General features: G+C 45.5%; 1 protein-coding gene across 4 annotated transcripts; it reads right to left on the bottom strand.

The window, feature by feature from the left end:
• Window positions 1-1,604: 1,604 nt before the first annotated feature.
• LOC110504659 (N-terminal kinase-like protein) lies at window positions 1,605-19,558 on the bottom strand. Of its 4 annotated transcripts, none has more exons than XM_021583426.3 (18): window positions 18,493-19,558; window positions 17,482-17,622; window positions 17,048-17,170; window positions 16,290-16,510; window positions 16,044-16,134; window positions 15,728-15,883; window positions 15,431-15,589; window positions 14,941-15,048; window positions 14,710-14,823; window positions 14,377-14,532; window positions 8,278-8,466; window positions 6,598-6,673; window positions 5,036-5,242; window positions 4,070-4,215; window positions 3,812-3,907; window positions 3,143-3,448; window positions 2,880-2,958; window positions 1,605-2,738 (listed from the first exon to the last, which is right to left on the bottom strand). In XM_021583426.3, the coding sequence occupies exons 1-18, from the start codon at window positions 18,598-18,600 to the stop codon at window positions 2,611-2,613; spliced, it is 2,604 nt and encodes an 867-aa protein (XP_021439101.2). In that variant the 5' UTR covers window positions 18,601-19,558; the 3' UTR covers window positions 1,605-2,610. The 4 variants fall into 4 exon arrangements, with proteins under 4 accessions (XP_021439101.2, XP_090076365.1, XP_090076366.1 ...); XM_090220239.1 differs by having other exon boundaries at window positions 1,605-2,735; XM_090220240.1 differs by having other exon boundaries at window positions 3,821-3,907.
• Between the last annotated feature and the right edge of the window lie 545 nt (window positions 19,559-20,103).

The raw sequence follows: 20,103 nt of genomic DNA, 5'->3' as shown, positions 1-20,103 counted from the left end.
GCCACGTTCAAAACAACTGGAAACTCAAAACTGGGAAATCTCAGACGTCAGTCAGTTCAATAGAACTGGGAACTCTGAAAAAAACTAGCTCCGACTGGGAAAATACGTTTTTAACGGTCATCCAACTTGTAATTCCAAGTCAGGAACTCTGGCCTCTTTCTAGAGCTCTGATCTGAAGATCACTGAAGTCATGATTCAACCTTGTTTTTTTCCCAGAGTTCCCAGTTGTCTTGAAAGCACCATAAATCCAGAGAATGCCAGACTTTGATGACAAAATTTTCCCACAAAGACCGCCGCGCCACCTTCCTGTTCAAATGAGCACAGCACAACAAGGTGAGTCCAAAAATGTATTTTATGCTGCTGCATAAATGATGTAATATGCCAGGGAGATTTGTATGCCGTAGCTAAGAAAGTAATACTAAGTGTATGTTGTGTAGTAAGCTGTTAGTAGCCCATGTGCCTCACCTTAATAATTTGGTCCCTTTCCCCCTCATAACTTAGCCTACTGTTCTGACTTGGAGGTGTACATGTAGCCTATAGCCTGTTTTAGAGAAATATAATCATTGAATATTGTAAGCGCTTTCATTGTCTGCTTATATGCCCCCATTATTTATCCTACGGTTCTGACTTGGTGTACAGAGAGAATACTGTAAGAATGGCCCATGTTCTAAATTCTGTCGCTGTACATTTCAAAAGTGCAGAACAAATAGTTATGCTGACTATGTCCATCCTAGCTCGCTCATTAATGTCTTAATAGAAATTACGGATGGCCTCTTATCCGCTCTTCGTCCCCTTCTGCCATAGTTTGTACATCTCAATTGTCAGTAGAAACCACATTTGTTTAAGCAAGTCAGCCATATCAGCAATGTTTTTTTAAAAGGCAGTAAATGAGGCTGAATGAACTGCTTTGCTGCTAAACAAGGCTCCGCGGATGGCCAGGTGTAGCAGCGGTAATGATTCACTCCATGGTGCTGAAAAGAAAGCTCTGCTGTTGGGACAGCTTTATGTCGGCCCTAACAGTGTCACAGTCATAGTGTTGTGGCTTTGCAGGCATGCATGCAAAATATTTTGGGGGGGGGGTTTGCCCCACCAAAAATCGCCACTGGATACATCTAATGCTCCTTATATTGCCTTGAAATGACTGACAGTGTTATGAACAAAATCTTTATTCTTGAGTATACTAGCAATTTCTAGATGTTGGATTGAAAATATTTTATCTTAACCAGTGCTTGATCCGTAAACTTGTTTGCACATTAATTAAGTTGAAATATATTGATAATGAATAAACTGAATCTCGTCATTTTAGATTAGTTGATCTGGTCTTGACATGCTCTGCAATGTAAGTTTGTACATTTTTAATAAACATTATTTGGTCTCTAGGTTTGTGGTCTGATTAACATACTTCTCTTAGTAAACAGAAACACCTCTGTTGTCCCACAAGGAATTTTCCAGTGGATTTGGATGTTGGCAGAAGCAGAAATTGTTCTGAATATATATTTGTAAAACAGTTCACACCCTTTCGCATAACACTTTTTTGTCATGGTTTTATTTTGGGAATTGTTCATAGTACACAAGATTCTCTCTCTATAAAACAATGCATCTGATTTCACTGGACTTCCCTCCCTCGCCACCCACAACATATTTAAACATCACAGAGCACAGTTCATCTGACCCCAGTAAACCGTGCTGCCATCAAATAAAAGGCACAAACAGAACCTTCTCTTTCCCTTGACCCACCCAGCACTACCAATCTGACAAGATAGTTGATGGGCAGAATTATCTTTCACTTCATGATTTGATTTTAAATAGCGAAGTGACTCCATAAATATATAGGAGGAAGCTATAGATAAAATTGCATGATAACACCGTCCATGCTGAATATGAAGGCTTCAAGTCAGTCAACCCACCACCACTAATGATAACCGATTGGCTCCGAGGGGATGTAGGCCAGGTGTATATTATTCATCTGTGTACAGTGAGGTACCGTTAATCAACAGAGACACGTTCAGTTGGCAAACAAATATCATGAATAGACTTGACATGATCCCTTATTCTATCAGACTGTTCCACAACATTGTGCCCTGCTGAACGTGTCCCAGCATTACCCTTCAGGGAAGTACCGTATGCCTTCTGGTAGGTCACTCATATACAGACCCATGCATGCAGACTATCAGTCTTAAGCTGTCAGTCACACTGCAGAAATATCTAACATTCATAACCCATTTATGCGTCTATGTGAACATTCAGCATATACACATTTTATATCAATATAATAAAAAAAAAACTTTTTTCAGACAAATGCACCAACTATGTACATTTCTTTACATCTTTGTTTTTATATAAAAACAATATTTGCGTTGTAATATGAATGCAATGTTTAAACCCCGTAATAGTCTGGATGAGACATGTCTCAGCTTCTGGCACTCTGATCCCCTCTCAGCCAATGAGCAGCTTGTACAGTCAAGTTCAGTGTCTCTTCAATCTTTTTTTCATTATGGAATGTTGAACCTTCCATACATTCCACCCTCTCTGTGGGAGTCAGGGGAAAGTCATCATAGCACTCTGTCTGCTTTGCTTCCTGTCTTCCGCCAACCCTCCTCTTCCTTCCAATCAGTCCAGTTTCCGAGCACCTAGTTTGAGAGGACCCTTCACTGCCTTGCGTTCTGCCCGTTTGGCCTCCAGTTCTTTCCTCCTCTCCTCACGTTTCTTCTTGGCCAGCTCTGCCTTGCTTAGGCCTGCTTAGGAAACAAAAAGACAGACAGCTGTTATAATTTGACTTGAGCCTAATAACATGAACAGCATCTCATTAAAAGGACTCCCTGGTTTCAGATCATTGAGAGAGATGGAGAATAGAGAAGTTAGAGCAGGTTGAGACTCACCTTGACTTCCGTCCACAGACTCCCAGCTCTCCTCGGCTCCCCAGTCTCCAGCAGGCTCTGCACTCCAGCCATCACCAGCCTAGCATGAACCAGAAAGCACAGCGCACATTAAAACATGCAGTCCTTCCATTTCCACCTCAAAATGTTCCCCACTTCACATCAACACCTAACTTTTACCTCCACTTTAACAAGCCTGTTTGTCAGTTGTTCAAAACACAATGCCTACTCCTGTCAAACGTTTATTTATAAAGCCCTCTCCTCACCGTAGCAATGGGGGTGGGCATTGCTCTCTGAGACACGTTGGCAAGGAAGTCTGTCTGCGTGGCTCCCTTACTGTCCCAGTCATACTCGCTGGCTAACCGAACCCCCTCCAGCAGAGCAGCACTCTTAGTAGCCGGAGCAGTCGTTCCCTCCTCCTCCCAGTCATTGCCCCACGTCTCCTCTCCTGGTGAACTCTGACCCTGGCCGTCAGCCTCCTTCTCATTGGACCAGCTGTCGTCGGCATCCCAGCCCGAGCTGCTCCAATCAGAGCTCTGCTTTTTCACCGCCTCAGAAGTTGCTAGACCCACCTGGATGGAAACGGAGACAGCAATGAATGAATACCCCCCATGAAGTTTCAGCATGCACACGGTTTTAAATCATGGACCATTGTTCAGTAGGTTGGAACTTTCAGGAAATTGCAGACAGGAATGTATTTACAAATTAGTCATTTAGCAGATGCTCTTATCCAGAGAGAAGACAGCTAGAGAGCAACCACATCTCTCAGTCATAGTAAGTACATTTTTCCTCAATTAAGTTTAACATCAAAGCCAGAGCTAGTAAGAAAAGACAAGTGTGAGTGTTAGTTACTTTACAGAAATAGCATGACTATGCAATGTGCCATTATCTTTGACTATTCAAACATTCTGCCTCCCTGAAAACCAGATACGTACTCCTCTTACACTGGCCTTCTTTTTGACAGAAGACATTCCTGACCAATCAGAAGAGTTCCAGTCATCTGGGTCTGCTGCCTGTACCTTTTCTGGGTCCTGTGGGGGGAGAGAGAGCGCGAGAGTAGTTAAATGAGTTAACTGATCAAATAGAACATGCCTCTCCAATACAAACATCACTGTTCCCCATGTTCCGTGACAGTTGACGTCCCACGGTCCCAACTGTCAAATCCCACCCCAAAACCATTCCATGCCAATTACCTCCAAACTTCCCCAGTCCTCGTCATCCCACCGGTCTCCGATTGGCTCCTCATTCTTTTCGGATACCTTAGGAGAGTCTGATTGGGTAGCAAGGCCAGAAGCAATGGGTAGAGTCATGGAGGCCGGTGGGGGTTTAACTTCAGAGCCTGGAGGAATGAGGTGAAAGGTGGCTGTAAATAGCGGATGCTATTAACTGATGGATACAGCTTTGCCGGCTCTTCCTATGTTTCTATGGGGGATGCCACCCGTATGTATAGAATGACCAAAAATCAAATCAAATTTGATTTGTCACACGTGCCAAATACAACAGACCTTACTGTGAAATGCTTACTTACAAGCCGTTAAGTTTATATTAGTGAATATTTTGTTAAGTAAAATACATTTTACAAAGTTAGAATAAAACAACGAGGCTATACACAGGGGGTACCGGGTCAATGTGCGGGGCTACAGGTTAGGCGAGGTAATTTGAACATGTAGGTAGCGCTAAAGCGACTACGCATAGATAATAAACAGCGAGTAACAGCAGTGTAAAAACATGGGGGGGGGGGGGGGGGGGGGTCAATGCAAATAGTCTGGGTGGCCATTTGATTAACAGTCTTATGGCTTGGGGACTGAAGTTGTTAAGGAGCCTTTTGGACCTAGACTTGGCGCTCCGGTACCGCTTGACGTGCAGAGAGAACAGTCTACGACTTGGGTGACTGGAGTCTGACAATTTTTTGGGCCTCCCTCTGACACCGCCTAGTATATAGGTCCTGGATGGCAGGAAGCTTGATGTACTGGGCTGTAGGCACTACCCTCTGTAGCGTCTTACGGTCGGATGCTGAGCAGTTGCCATACCAGGAAGTGATGCAACCATGCTCTCGGTTTGTGCAGCTGTATAACATTGAGGATCTGGGGACCCATGCCAAATCAAAACAGAAACATATTTAAGATCCGAGTAATCCTGCAAATAAGTCAGTTTCTTACCCCCGGGTACTCCATCTATCACAGGGCTCCCAGCGCAAGGAGATGCAGTACCACCACCAACAGGGGTGTTCTCAGCCGGGCTGCCCCCCTCTGCCCCCGGGCCGGTCCGGATGAGCTTGGAGGTCAGTGAAGACACCCCCGTCACTGCCCAGCCTGCCCAACTGGCCGCTGCCCCAGCCGGCTGGGCTGATGACATCACATCCTTTTCTAGGTTGAGAAGGAGATAAGTAATATTAGACACTCAAATGCTGCAAAAAGATTCCTTATAAGGGATAGTTTGGGATTTTGGCAATGAAGGAAGTTACAGGTATACCACATGACCAAGAGTGTGGACAGCTGCTCGTCAAACATCTCATTCCAAAATCATGGACATTAATATGGAGTTGATCCCCCCTACTATAACAGCCTCCACTCTTCTGGGAAGGCTTTCCACTAGATGCTGGAACATTGCTGCGGGGACTTGCTATTAGCCACAAGAGCATTAGTGAGGTCGGGCACTGATGTTGGGCGATTAGGCCTGGCTCGCAGTCAGCATTCCAATTCATCCCAAATGTGTTCGATGGGGTTAAGATCAAGGCAGTCAATTTCTTCCACACCGATCTCGACAAACCATTTCTGTATGGACCTCACTTAGTGCATTGTCATTCTGATACATGAAAGGACCTTCCCCAAACTTGCCACCAAGTTGGAAGCAGAGAATCTTCTAGAGTGTTGTATGCTGTGGCGCCAAGATTTCACTTCACTGGAACTAAGGGTTCTAGCCCAAACCATGAAAAACAGCCACAGACCATTATTCCTCGTCCACCAAACTTTACAGGTAACTTTAGGTAGCGTTCTCCTGGCATCCGCCAAACCCAGACTCATCCATCGGACTGCCAGATGGTGAAGCGTGATTCATCACTCCAGAGAACACGTTTCCACTGCTCCAGAGACACCACTCCAGTCGCCGCTTGGCATTGACATGGTCTGCTCGGCCACAGAAACCCATTTCATGAAGCTCCTAGACGTTTCCACTTCACAATAACAGCACGTACAGTTGATCGGGCAGCTCTAGCATGGCAGAAATTTGACGAACTGACTTGTAGGAAAGGTGGCATCCTATGATGGTGCCACGTTGAAGTCACTGAGCTCTTCAGTAAGGCCATTCTACTGCCAATGTTTGTCTATGGAGATCGCATGGCTGTGTGCTCAATTTTAAAACACCTGTCAGCAACAAGTGTGGCTGAAATAGTCTAATCCACAAATGTGAAGGGGTGTGTCCACATACTTTTGTGTGTGTTATATATTTATATAGTGTAGTTTGCGAGCAAATGATACCGAGCTTAGCGCAATGACTGGAAGTCTTTGGGTACAGCTAACACTAGTTAGCATTGGTTCACAAAACTACCTCTAACTTCCTTCATACTGGACACAGAATTTTTTTTATCCACGAGATCATCGGACTCTGGGGAAGCAGATAAAGGACTTCATTGCCAAAATCCCGTACTATCCCTTTAATGTGAGATCAGTGTTTGAGGCTTTGTTGTCTTTGGCGACCTGGAGGTTTGCGATTGTGTACAGACCTATTTCAGCCAGCTTGGTTGGATCTTCAGAAACAGTCTCCAGCTTCGTCAAGAAATTCTTTATTGCTTTAAATGCCTGAGGGACAGAAAAAAAAACATGCGTTTCACAAGCTAGGTTTCTATCCAATTGGCAACAACTTTTCATGCAAATATATACACTGCTCAAAAAAATAAAGGGAACACTAAAATAACACATCCTAGATCTGAATGAATGAAATATTCTTATTAAATACTTTTTTCTTTACATAGTTGAATGTGCTGACAACAAAATCACACAAATTATCAATGGAAATCAAATTTATCAACCCATGGAGGTCTGGATATGGAGTGACACTCAAAATTAAAGTGGAAAACCACACTACAGGCAGATTCAACTTTGATGTTATGTCCTTAAAACAAGTCAAAAATGAGGCTCAGTAGTGTGTGTGGCCTCCACGTGCCTGTATGACCTCCCTACAATGCCTGGGCATGCTCCTGATGAGATGGCGGATGGTCTCCTGAGCGATCTCCTCCCAGACCTGGACTAAAGCATCCGCCAACTCCTGGACAGTTTGTGGTGCAACGTGGCGTTGGTGGATGGAGCAAGACATGATGTCCCAGATGTGCTCAATTGGATTCAGGTCTGGGGAATGGGCGGGCCAGTCCATAGCATCAATGCCTTCCTCTTGCAGGAACTGCTGACACTCCAGCCACATGAGGTCTAGCATTGTCTTGCATTAGGAGGAACCCAGGGCCAACCGCACCAGCATATGGTCTCACAAGGGGTCTGAGGATCTCATCTCGGTACCTAATGGCAGTCAGGCTACCTCTGGTGAGCACATGGAGGACTGTGCGGCCCCCCAAAGAAATGCCACCCCACACCATGACTGACCCACCACCAAACCGGTCATGCTGGAGGATGTTGCAGGCAGCAGAACCTTCTCCACGGCGTCTTCAGGCTGTCACGTCTGTCACGTGCTCAGTGTGAACCTGCTTTCATCTGTGAAGAGCACAGGGCGCCAGTGGCGAATTTGCCAATCTTGGTGTTCTCTGGCAAATGCCAAACGTCCTGCACAGTGTTGGGCTGTAAGCACAACCTCCACCTGTGGATGTCGGGCCCTCATAGCACCCTCATAGAGCCTGTGTCTGACCGTTTGAGCAGACACATGCACATTTGTGGCCTGCTGGAGGTCATTTTGCAGGGCTCTGGCAGTGCTCCTCCTGCTCCTCCTTGCACAAACGCGGAGGTAGCGGTCCTGCTGCTGGGTTGTTGCCCTCCTCCACGTCTCCTGATGTACTGGCCTATCTCCTGGTAGCGCCTCCATGCTCTGGACACTACGCTGACAAACACAGCAAACCTTCTTGCCACAGCTCGCATTGATGTGCCATCCTGGATGAGCTGCACTACCTGAGCCACTTGTGTTTCCACAGCCATTTCTCGCATAATATATTTTACAGACACAAAAATCCCACCTTGTCTGGCGTATTTTGTTTTTTCGACATTTGGAAAGTTTACTGCCCGTCGTGGCATTTTTATAATTCATGTGCATAAAAAGGTTGGATGGAACCTTCTTACAGATGGAATGTTGCAATGTGAAATGAGAGTTAGGTAAAAATAGATTTTCATATGTAGATGGAGATTTCAGGCTGAAATATTTCTAAACCTAATGCAATGTGTAAGGTGTTTGTAGTGCTTCTCACCTGATCTCTAACGTTCTTGTCAGGGTCAACAGTGAGGGTACAGAGTGTTGGTAGTACCCGTGCTGCACTTTCTGTCACACTGTAGTAGTTGTGGGTCGCTGCAAAGCCCAGAACCCCGGCCGCCCGAGAGGCGGGAAAGGGGTCCTTAGTGGCCCGAGAGAACGCCGAGATCAACACTCGTTGCCGTGTCTGTGGAGGAAAGGAGAGAGGTATGAATAAGAGCACAAACGAGGGGGGAGAGTGAGAGCGAGAAAGGGGGAGACGGGAAGAGAGAGGAGGAGAGAGCGAGGAGCGAGCGAGCTAAACAGAGAGAGCGAGGGAGAGAGCTGCTCAACATGCTCTGCTCACACCTACTGTAATGGTCCGAGCCTAAACCACACAAAACACCACTAGACAGTACAGAAATCCAAGCTTTTACTATATCATGCTGGAATATACAAGGCCTCAGGTCATCTCCCTTTGAACTAAAGAGCAAGAACCTAGACTTCAAAGAAATTGGAAATACAGACATTGTCATCCCACAAGAAACATGGTATAGAGGAGGCGGACTCACGCGCTGCCCTCTAGGTTATAGAGCTGGTAGTCCCATCCACCAAGCTACCAGGTGTGAAACAGGGAAGAGACTCAAGGGGTATGCTAATTTGGTAGAGCAGACCTATCCCACTCTATTCAATTAGTCAAAACAAATGAATAAGGAAATGATCTCAGAGAAAAATGTCCTCATGTGTGCTACCTATATCCCCCTACAGTATCCATGTACTTTAATGATGACAGCTTCTCCATCCTAGAGGGGGAGATCAACCATTTCCAGGCTCAGGGACATGTACTGGTCTGTGGCGAACTACATGCCAGAACACAACACCCTCAGCACACAAGGGGACAAACACCTACCTGGAGGTGACACCATTCCCTCCCTAATATGCCACCCTAGACACAACTATGACAAATATGGGTCACAACTCCTGGAGCTCTGTCGCACGCTGGGTCTGTACATAGTCAATGGTAGGCTTCAAGGGGACCTCTATGGTAGGTACACCTATAGCTCATCTCTTGGTAGTAGTAGTGTAGATGACTTTATCACTGACCTCAACACAGAGTCTCTCAGAGTGTTCACAGTCAGCCCACTGACACACCTTCTCATGCTTTTTTTAATAAATCAAAAAAGCTGGACTCTGGCATGAGGGTCTGCTATACAAATTGATGTAAAGCAGTGTTGGGGGAAAAACATACGACTTTATAAAAAACATGTACACAAAGTGCGCAGTTAAAATTGGCACAAAAAAAACATTTATTTCCACAGGGCCGTGGGTTGAGACAGGGAGTGAGCTTGAACCCCACTGAAGTTTACATACACCTTAGCCAACTACATTTAAACTCAGTTTTTCACAATTCCTGACATTTAATCCTAGTACAAATTCCCTGTCTTAGGTCAGTTAGGATCATCACTATTTTAAGAATGTGAAATGTCAGGAAAAATAGTAGAGAGAATGATATATTTCAGCTTTTAATTCTTTCATCACGTTCCCAGTGGGTAAGAGGTTAACATAAACTCAATTAGTATTTGGTAGCATTGCCTTTAAATTGTTTAACTTGAGTCAAACGTGTCCGGTAGTCTTCCACAAGCTTCCCACAATAAGTTGGGTGAATTTTGTCCCATTCCTCCTGACAGAGCTGGTGTAACTGAGTCAGGTTTGTAGGCCTCCTTGCTCGCACACGCTTTTTCAGTTCTGCCCACAAATGTTCTATAGGATTGAAGTCAGGACTTTGCGATGGCCACTCCAATACCTCAACTTTGTTGTCCGTAAGCCATTTTGACACAACTTTGGAAGTATGCTTGGGGTCAATGTCCATTTAGAAGACCCATTTGCGACCAAGCTTTAACTGATGTCTGAGATTGCTTCAATATATCCACATAATTTTCCATCCTCATGATAGCATCTATGGGGCGGCAGGGTAGCCTAGTGGTTAGAGAGTTGGACTAGTAACCGGAAGGTTGCAAGTTCAAACCCCCCGAGCTGACAATCTGTCGTTCTGCCCCTGAACAGGCAGTTAACCCACTGTTCCTAGGCCGTCATTGAAATTTGCGCAACAAATCAAATCACATTTTATTGGACACATATACACTGCTGAAAAAAAATAAAGGGAACACTTAAACAACACAATGTAACTCCAAGTCAATCACACTTCTGTGAAATCAAACTGTCCACCTAGGAAGCAACACTGATTGACAATACATTTCACATGCTGTTGTGCAAATGGAATAAACAATGATGTTTTGGTCACTTTTGAATGCTGGCGGTGCTTTCACTCTAGTGGTAGCACGAGACGGAGTCTACAACCCACACAAGTGGCTCAGGTAGTGCAGCTCATCCAGGATGGCACATCAATGCGAGCTGTGGCAAGAAGGTTTGCTGTGTCTGTCAGCGTAGTGTCCAGAGCATGGAGGCGCTACCAGGAGACAGGCCAGTACATCAGGAGACGTGGAGGCGGCGGTAGGAGGGCAACAACCCAGCAGCAGGACCGCTACCTCCGCCTTTGTGCAAGGAGGAGCAGGAGGAGCACTGCCAGAGCCCTGCAAAATGACCTCCAGCAGGCCACAAATGTGCATGTGTCTGCTCAAACGGTCAGAAACAGACTCCATGAGGGTGCTATGAGGGCCCGACGTCCACAGGTGGGGGTTGTGCTTACAGCCCAACACCGTGCAGGACGTTTGGCATTTGCCAGAGAACACCAAGATTGGCAAATTCGCCACTGGCGCCCTGTGCTCTTCACAGATGAAAGCAGGTTCACACTGAGCACGTGACAGACGTGACAGCCTGAAGACGCCGTGGAGAAGGTTCTGCTGCCTGCAACATCCTCCAGCATGACCAGTTTGGCGGTGGGTCAGTCATGGTGTGGGGTGGCATTTCTTTGCGGGGCCGCACAGCCCTCCATGTGCTCGCCAGAGGTAGCCTAACTGCCATTAGGTACCGAGATGTGATCCTCAGACCCCTTGTGAGACCATATGCTGGTGCGGTTGGCCCTGGGTTCCTCCTAATGCAAGACAATGCTAGACCTCATGTGGCTGGAGTGTGTCAGCAGTTCCTGCAAGAGGAAGGCATTGATGCTATGGACTGGCCCGCCCTTTCCCCAGACCTGAATCCAATTGAGCACATCTGGGACATCATGTCTCGCTCCATCCACCAACGCTACGTTGCACCACAGACTGTCCAGGAGTTGGCGGATGCTTTAGTCCGGGTCTGGGAGGAGATCCCTCAGGAGACCATCCGCCAACTCATCAGGAGCATGCACAGGCGTTGTAGGGAGGTCATACAGGCACGTGGAGGCCACACACACTACTGAGACTCATTTTGACTTGTTTTAAGGACATTACATCAAAGTTGGATCAGCCTGTAGTGTGGTTTTCCACTTTAATTTTGAGTGTGACTCCAAATTCAGACCTCCATGGGTTGATAAATTTGATTTCCATTGATAATTTGTGTGATTTTGTTTTCAGCACATTCAACTATGTAAAGAAAAAAGTATTTAATAAGAATATTTCATTCATTCAGATCTAGGATGTGTTATTTTAGTGTTCCCTTTATTTTTTTGAGCAGTGTATATTAGCAGATGTTAATGCGAGTGTAGCGAAATGATTGTGCTTCTAGTTCCGACAGTGCAGTAATATCTAACAAGTAATCTAACAATTTCCCAACAACTACCTAATACACACAAATCTAAAAAGTGGTGAATGAGAATATGTAAATATATGGATGAGCGGCATAGGCAAGGTGCAATAGATGCTATAAAATTCAGTATATACACATATGCATATGATATGAGTAATATAAGATATGTAAACATTGTTAAAGTGGCATTGTTTAAAGTGACTAGTGATCAATTTATTAAAGTGGCCAGTGATTGGGTCTCAATGCAGACAGCAGCCTCTCTGTGCTTGTGATGGCTATTTAACAGTCTGATGGCATTGAGGAGCTGTTTTTCAGTCTCTCGGTCCCAGCTTTGATGCACCTGTACTGACCTCGCCTTCTGGTTGGTAGTGGTGTGAACAGGCAGTGGCTCGGGTGGTTGTTGTCCTTGATCTTTTTAGCATTCCTGTGACGTCGGGTGATGTAGGTGTCATGGAGTGCAGGTAGTTTGCCTCCGGTGATGCGTTGTGCAGACCGCACCACCCTCTGGAGAGCCTTGCGGTTGAGGGCGGTGCAGTTGCCATACCAGGCGATGATAAAGCCTGACAGGACGCTCTCGATTGTGCATCTGTAAAAGTTAGTCTGGGTTTTGGGTGACAAGCCAAATTTATTCAGCCTCCTGAGGTTGAAGATTTGCCAATGCGCCTTCTTCATCACACTCTGAGTGCCCTCAGCTCCTCCCTGTAGGCTGTCTCGTCATTATTGGTAATCAAGCCCACTACTGTTGTGTCATCTGCAAACTTGATGATAGAGTTGGAGGCGTGTGTGGCCAAGTAGTCATGAGTGAACTGGGAGAACAGGTGGGGGCTGAGCACGCATCCTTGTGGGGGCCCAGTGTTGAGGGTCAGCGAAGTGGAGATGTTTCCTACCTTCACCACCTGGGGGAGGCCCGTCAGAAAGTCCAGGACCCAATTGCACAGGGCGGGGTTGAGACCCAGGGCCTCCAGCTTGATGATGAACTTGGGGGGGTACTATGGTGTTGAATGAATGCTGAGCTGTAGTCAATGAACAGCATTCTTACATAGGTATTCCTCGTCCAGATGGGATAGGGCAGTGTGATGGGGATTGCGTCGTCTGTGGACCCGTTGGGGCGGTATGCAAACTGAAGTGGGTCTAGGGTGGCCGGTAAGGTGGAGGTGATATGATCCTTGACTAGCTCTCAAAGCACTTCATGATGACAGAAGTGAGTGCTACAGGGCGGTAGTCATTTAGTTCAGGTATCTTTGCCTTCTTGGGTACAGGAACAATGGTGGCCATCTTGAAGCATGTGGGAACAGCAGACTGGGTTAGGGAGTGGTTGAATATGTCCGTATACACACCAGCCATCTGGTCTGCGCATGATCTGAGGACATGGCTAGGGATTCCGTCTGGGCCAGCAGCCTTGCGAGGGTTAACAAGTTTAAATGTTTTACTCACGTCGGCCACGGAGAAGGAGTGCAGTCCTTGTTAGCGGGTCACAACAGTGGCACTGTGTTATCATCAAAGTGGACAAAGGTGTTTAGTTTGTCTGGAAGTGTGACGTCGGTGTCCATGACGTGGCTGGTTTTCCCTTTGTAGTCTGATTTCCTGTAGACCCTGCCACATACGTCTCGTGTCTGAGCCGTTCAATTGCGACTCCACTTTGTCCCTGTTTCCCGGCATTTCGCTTGTTTGATTGCCTTGTGGAGGGAATAACTACACTGAATACCAGGCAGTTAGCAAGTTTGGTAGGCTACCAATGACCATCAGCAGCATCAGAGTTTGGAGAAGCCTAATTACTGTGACTAAACTGTCACGTGGAATTTGACTGCCTTCATGACTCGTGACTGCCTGTAGTCCTAGTCCTGGGGCTCTGTTCACAAAACAGACCCCGCAGAGCCCCAGGACAGCAACACAATTAGAACCAACCAAATCACAAGAAAACAAAAAAAAATATTCCTTGACACATTGGAAAGAATTTACGAAAAATCAGAGCAAACTAGAATGCTATTTGGCCCTAAACAGAGAGTACACTGTGGCAGAATACCTGACCACTGTGACTGATCCGAACTTAATTAAGGAACTTAATTAAGGACAGCTTTGTACAGACTCCGTGAGCATAGCCTTGTAGGCAGACCTGGCTCTCAAGAGAAGACAGGCTATGTGCACACTGCCCACAAAATGAGGTGGAAACTGAGCTGCACTTCCTAACCTCCTGCCCAATGTACAAGAGACACATATTTCCCTCAGATCACACAGACGCACAAATTTGAAAACAAATCCAATTTTGATAAACCATATCTATTGGGTGAAATATCATAGTGTACCATCACAGCAGCAAGATTTGTTGCCACAAGAAAAGGACAACCAGTGAAGAACAAACACCATTGGAAATACAACCCATTCCATCTATAGATCTATGGAGAGAGAGAGAGAGAGAAAGCAGGTGAGTTACCCCAGCGTTGAGGTAGGGGGCGATCTTTCCCAGGCACACGGTGGTGTTGCAGCGGATTGGTCCCTGCTCGTCTCTCGCCTGCAGCCGTGCAAAGTGCCTCATCAGCTCCTGATTCAGATTACTCTCATTCAGCTTGGGGGCCAGCAGCAGCATGGACTGGGAGAAGGAGAGAACAGAAAGAGGCATAAAAACCATTTAACAACAAGAACAGACCTTTGGGAACACCATTAACCACAGGGAATGTATACTTTCAGTTCCACTTGAATAAAGAAGTGAGTGAAGCCTCCTGGTCTTGTGAGCATAAGTCTGACAGAGTTGGTGAGACAGTTATACCTTGACAGTTTGTTCTCTGATGGCCGGGTTTGTGTCTGTGAAACCGTGAACGACATGAGGGAAGATCTGCGAGTTCACCGCTGCATCGTTTAGATACTGAACAAACTGCTCCATCTGAAGGAAAGAGAGATGAGGACGGGGTTGGAAAGAGGAATAAAACAAGAGATCTGCAGCAAACACTCATTCTGGTGTAATGGCCGTCTCTGTACTCTGATGTGTGGTACTCTGTACCTGTTGAAGCAGTCGTATCCTCATGGCCCGGTCTGTAGAAGAGAACATCTTCACAATGACAGGAATGATCTTCTGCTGGTACTCCTCCGCAGACAGGAACTTCCCCACCTGACAGAGACAGAAAGAAAGAGACATGGAAAATGTTCTGCCCTCTCGGGATCCTAAGGTGGGTTAGTGGTCTGTTGACATCCCCTTGGTGGTGTGTGGGAGGGTTATATTCTGCCTGGTTGGATGGGTATCTGTTGTGTCAACTACTGATGTAAAAAAAGGCTTTACAAAATACATTTGATTGATTGGTGGGAGATGATTAGTTGCCAAAAGCATGTTTCCCCATGAAGAAATGCCTTTAAAAGCCACTTAATGATTATGCTTTACATAGATATGACATAGTTTTCCCACTTCTGCATAAAAGAGAGGAGCAATTAAATGCCAGGCCGGTGATCCATTCTCCTATCTAAATCCCTCCTCTCTGCCTCCACAGCACACATACCTTAAACAGAGGTGTGAGGACGACAGCACCGGCGTTGCCAAACTCAAAGGCAGTGAGTAGCTGTGGCAGCACCTTGTGCTTACAGAAGTCCTCTGGGAATGAGTCCAGGTTCTCACTCAGGTCCTGAAAGAACTGCTGCTTCTCTGCTGGGTCTTTGATCTGGATCAGATTGAATAGATAAGATAGATTTCACTGAATAAAATGTTTTATTGGTAAGTCAACACATTTCAATGAGAGCTGTGTCACCTCTAATGTGTCAAGCTTTTTCTATATCAGGACAGGGGTCCGGAATCACACCTGGATCTCCTCTAGGAAAAGGTTGCTCTCAACGAAGCTGTTGCTAAGGAATCCTCCGGGAGCTCTGCAGTTTTGCAGGAAGCGGGCTGGGTTAGGCCGGGCCCTGGCATTGGCCCCCACCAGCTCACAGTAGTGTGGCACCAATGCTTTAGGGATCTGAGGGACAACAAACCATAATACGTTTCACATCACTTCCAATTAATTCATGATCTTTGATTTTTTTTTGACAGGAGGACATTAGAATCATTTTAGGATTTTCTTAATGTGTGATGCTCTGGTAAAATGTTAGAAGGTAAAGGGTGGGAGAGGAGGGTACCTTTCCGAGGGAGCGTAGGGAGGAGGCTCGGGGAAGTGGACCATTGAACACTTCCCAGATCAGACAGCCCAGCCGCCACACATCCCCAGCCCTTGAGGACAGAGAGATAGACTCAGACAATACAAATATGAAGTATCTTCAGACTACATTAAACATTGAACTAAAACCTTTGTATGGGAGATCCCAGGAAGACAATTTTTCATGAAATCAGTCTTTCATTCTTAAATTATTCTCTGTCCGCCTCACCATTTCTCTCCACTGTTTGGTGATTCAGGGGCGTCGTATTTATCCATTTCAGGGTGAACAGCTTTGGCGGAGGGTAGTGATGTGGAGGCGTCCCCGTTCTCTGGGGTCATGTGGTCCAGACCGCCAAGCTTCCATTCTCCGGCTCGGTCCACAAACACAGCCCAGATACCCAGGTTGTTGTGGAGGAGGTGGCAGTCATTCACCAGGAAACTAAGGGCTTTCTACAGGGGGGAAATAGAGTGTGTGAGAGATAATCAAATAATTCCCCATAACAATGGACTAATTATTTGCCTGAATTTGATTTGGTATAGATTGCTATGTAATAAACAATTTTAAGTGTGGGAAGACTCAGAGAGATGCATTCCTTTGAGGAAAGTTAGTCTAGAATCATCTGTTGTAACTGAGTACTGATGCTCTACCTTTGACCTGTTGAATGGTATGGTTAAAGTTTGACGCCATTCTGGGCCGGGGACACACTTATAATGTATCTGTGAACCTGTTTAACTCTGTAGCAGCTGATGTGACTTCCTATGAGCCTTTCGGGCTGGTGTTTAGAGAACATTCAGTACTGTGTGATTAATATATAAGTGCCTTCTAAGACAAGATGGAATCATATTGCCATTGAGTAAGAGATTGATAGAGAGGAAGGAGGAGGATAATGGAGTAGAGGTGGAAGAGGATTGATAAAGGACAAGCAGCACTCAACATAAAGAAACATCAGGAAATCAGAGCACTCATTTCCCCTCCAGTCTACTGACCACAGTCTGATGCAGGCCCCAGGACACCTCCAGCTCTCCAGAGCCCCCCCTCTCTGACTGGGCCTTCAGGTGGGCTGCCAGGGGGGTGACCTGCTCTGTGACCAGGTACAGGCTCTTCTCTGTCTGCAACGCACCAGAAAGAGACAACATTAATGCATTCACAATGACATTGTTAAAATGTGCATTAGTCTTAAGTATGGTTCTATTATACAGTTAGTACACTAACGACTAGCACACTAGCTACTGTTTCTCTCTAGAAGAGACATGGGAACTAACTGATTCAGTCCTTGATACTCACCACACTCTGCATGAAAAACAATTACGAGAAAAACAAATACAGAAGACTGAGAAAATGGTGACAGAATGAGTGTTTTAAATATCAACTAAATTGTGATGTTATTTGCATTTGGTAGGAAATACACACAGACACACACCTCCAATCCATCTACATAGGCCAGGATGTTGGGATGTCGGAGGGTCTTCATACGTTTGAACGCTGCCTTGGCTAGCTGGGTCTGTTCCTCTGTCCCTGTTGATACCTCGTACACAAACACCGATAGTGGTTCCCCACCCGTCTAAGGAGATGTCAAAATGTGACAATGTCATGATCCATCATTAGTATGAGAAGAGATGTTATTGAGGTTTAGCGGTGATGTTATTGTGATTTAGGGGAGATTAAGTTACAGTCTCCCTGGTGAGGCCAGACCTCAATCACAGGAGTGGTGTTGTTCGATCCTGAACCTTGCAATAAGGGTTGTTGTCATGTCACCATACAATTTGTCTCAGTCAACTAGCTACCTATTTAAGGTTAAACACAGCACGACACCTACACAAGTACACGCCAAAGGTTCCACCATTGCATCAGCATGGCATTGAACAATAAGTAAAAGGAACAAACAATGCTAAGCGGAACCTTTGACAAATTAGCCGATAACGTTAGTAGTTAGCTAACTAGCTACCAGGCAAAACAAGAATGACATGTGCTAACGACATCATTATTTGTCATGAAAGTTTGCCGAAATACATTTTGCATGAGCATGTAACGTTAACTAGCTGACGTTTCTAGCTCGTTATAGGTGACACCAGTGGCTAGATAGCTAACGTTAGCTAGCTAATAACTGTAGCAGAGATTGACGTGGCGATATTACGTGTCCCTGCATAAACAAAACATAGCTAACATTAACTATGCTAGTCTTACAAGTTACGTTCGCTAACCGTGTTGTTTTAACTAACGTTAGGCGATAAATATCCGGACAACGCCATCTATATAGACGACATACATCGTGATAATCATGTAGGGCAATTTAACATTCAATTTCATCCCATAAATAAGAATGGTGTCCTGCCTTGAACTCAGTCATAGCTAGCTAGCGAGGCCTTGCCTTGTATCAGCTAGCTAACAAGACATCTATCAAATATATTTCTGCCCCCACTATTGTATTTACCTTTCGCTTGCCTCGATGCAGTGTCCATATTCCGGACTTGTCTTGTGTGTCCGGTAAAATGTCATAATTAAAGTCTTTGACTGGATCCCGAGCGAAAAAGGACCACATCGTTCCTACATCAAGCAAACAACTACGTAGCTATGGCGAGCCGCAGCCTGCTAGCAAGCTAGCTACTCCGGATAGATCAGATCCTTCCCTGTAGTCGATTCCACCACTTGGGGGGGGGGGGGGGGGGGGGCAGATGCTAGACTGGCGAGTGTAGGCAGTGGGTGATTCAAATGTTGACTTCTTCTTCTATGGTATTTTGGCGATCACACAATTTAATGTGCATCCCACCACCTACTAGGCTATTACCCCCAAAAACCAGTATTATTTTGGATATTATAAATAAAAATGTCGGTTAAAAATAAACAGATCGGATCCCTACAGTCTCAAGGGAAACCTGGGATGGCGTATCTTCCGGCGTCAGTACCCCCTTGCAAGTATTTCGATGTAAATCCTTCAGTCCCCGAAACCTTTCAACTGCAGCTACAATAATTCATAGTTTCTTCGACTTCTTTGAGACTTGTGCTGTACAGTTTCTAACTGTGGAAATGACCTCAACAAAATCCACATTTTTAACACACAGGGTATCTTTTGTTTGGCAGCTAACATTTACCACAGGCTGTGGTGTATCCACTACCATCTCTTCACTAACATTACTTGTTTAACAAATTATTTTAATCGCCCCCGCATAAGGGATTCGATTGACCGCTCCAACTTTTGTCACCTCAATTTACCCTTACAGGGCACTCCAGGAACTCAGGATCATGATCCCCACTACAATTGCGACCCCGTCGTCCTTCTACACACCTGTCTCCAGTATACTCTGTTCGTCTGCACACACAATTCTTACACATGTTACATAAACAAGCTTCACATGTGTAGGTATTTGCTCTTTATCATAAAACAACAGGACCGCCAGACTTTCTTATTTTCTCCATTCGACCAGCGGGTCATATGCCAGTCACCAATCACACCAGGAATTCTCTTCAGCTATTCAACCTGAACATCCGTCTTCACCCCTGAGATTGTCCCTTTGATTATCCTCTTTTGAGGCCCACTGGGCGATGCACAAAGGTCCCAGCGTCATTCGGGGTAGGCCGTTATTCTAAATAAGAATTTGTTCTTAACTGACTTGCCTAGTTAAATAAAGGTTACTTAAAAAATATAAAAAAATAAAATGTGGGAAACCCATTTGAGGTGTCGAAAATGGTGAAGAATGCGCTTGGAAGCACAGTAGTAATGATAAAATAATAATGTAATGACACTGGGTTTATAAGCGCGGATATCGACTGACGCTCGAGCATGATTTTGGGGCACAGTCGATAGCGCGCTGGACTTCGGGCTAGAAGGTCGATGGTTCGAGGCCTGCTCCCAGCCTGTTTCGTTACAATAATAAGGATAATATATTAAACGTGTACTCTATGTGAAGAAAATAAAGTTCAAATATATAAGTAAACATGAATGCATATCTATAATCACAGTGAACTGTTATAATAATAGGGGGGGGGGGGGGGGTGTATCATAATATGACTGAATGTGTCACCTCCACTATGGGTCCCTTCGCCC

Source organism: Oncorhynchus mykiss, chromosome 25 (genome assembly GCF_057628025.1).
Source record: "Oncorhynchus mykiss isolate SJ-2025 chromosome 25, ASM5762802v1, whole genome shotgun sequence".
Classification (NCBI taxonomy): Eukaryota; Metazoa; Chordata; class Actinopteri; order Salmoniformes; family Salmonidae; genus Oncorhynchus; species Oncorhynchus mykiss.
The sequence above is the reverse complement of the archived record's forward strand: the minus strand, read 5'-3'. Positions and strand labels throughout refer to the sequence as shown.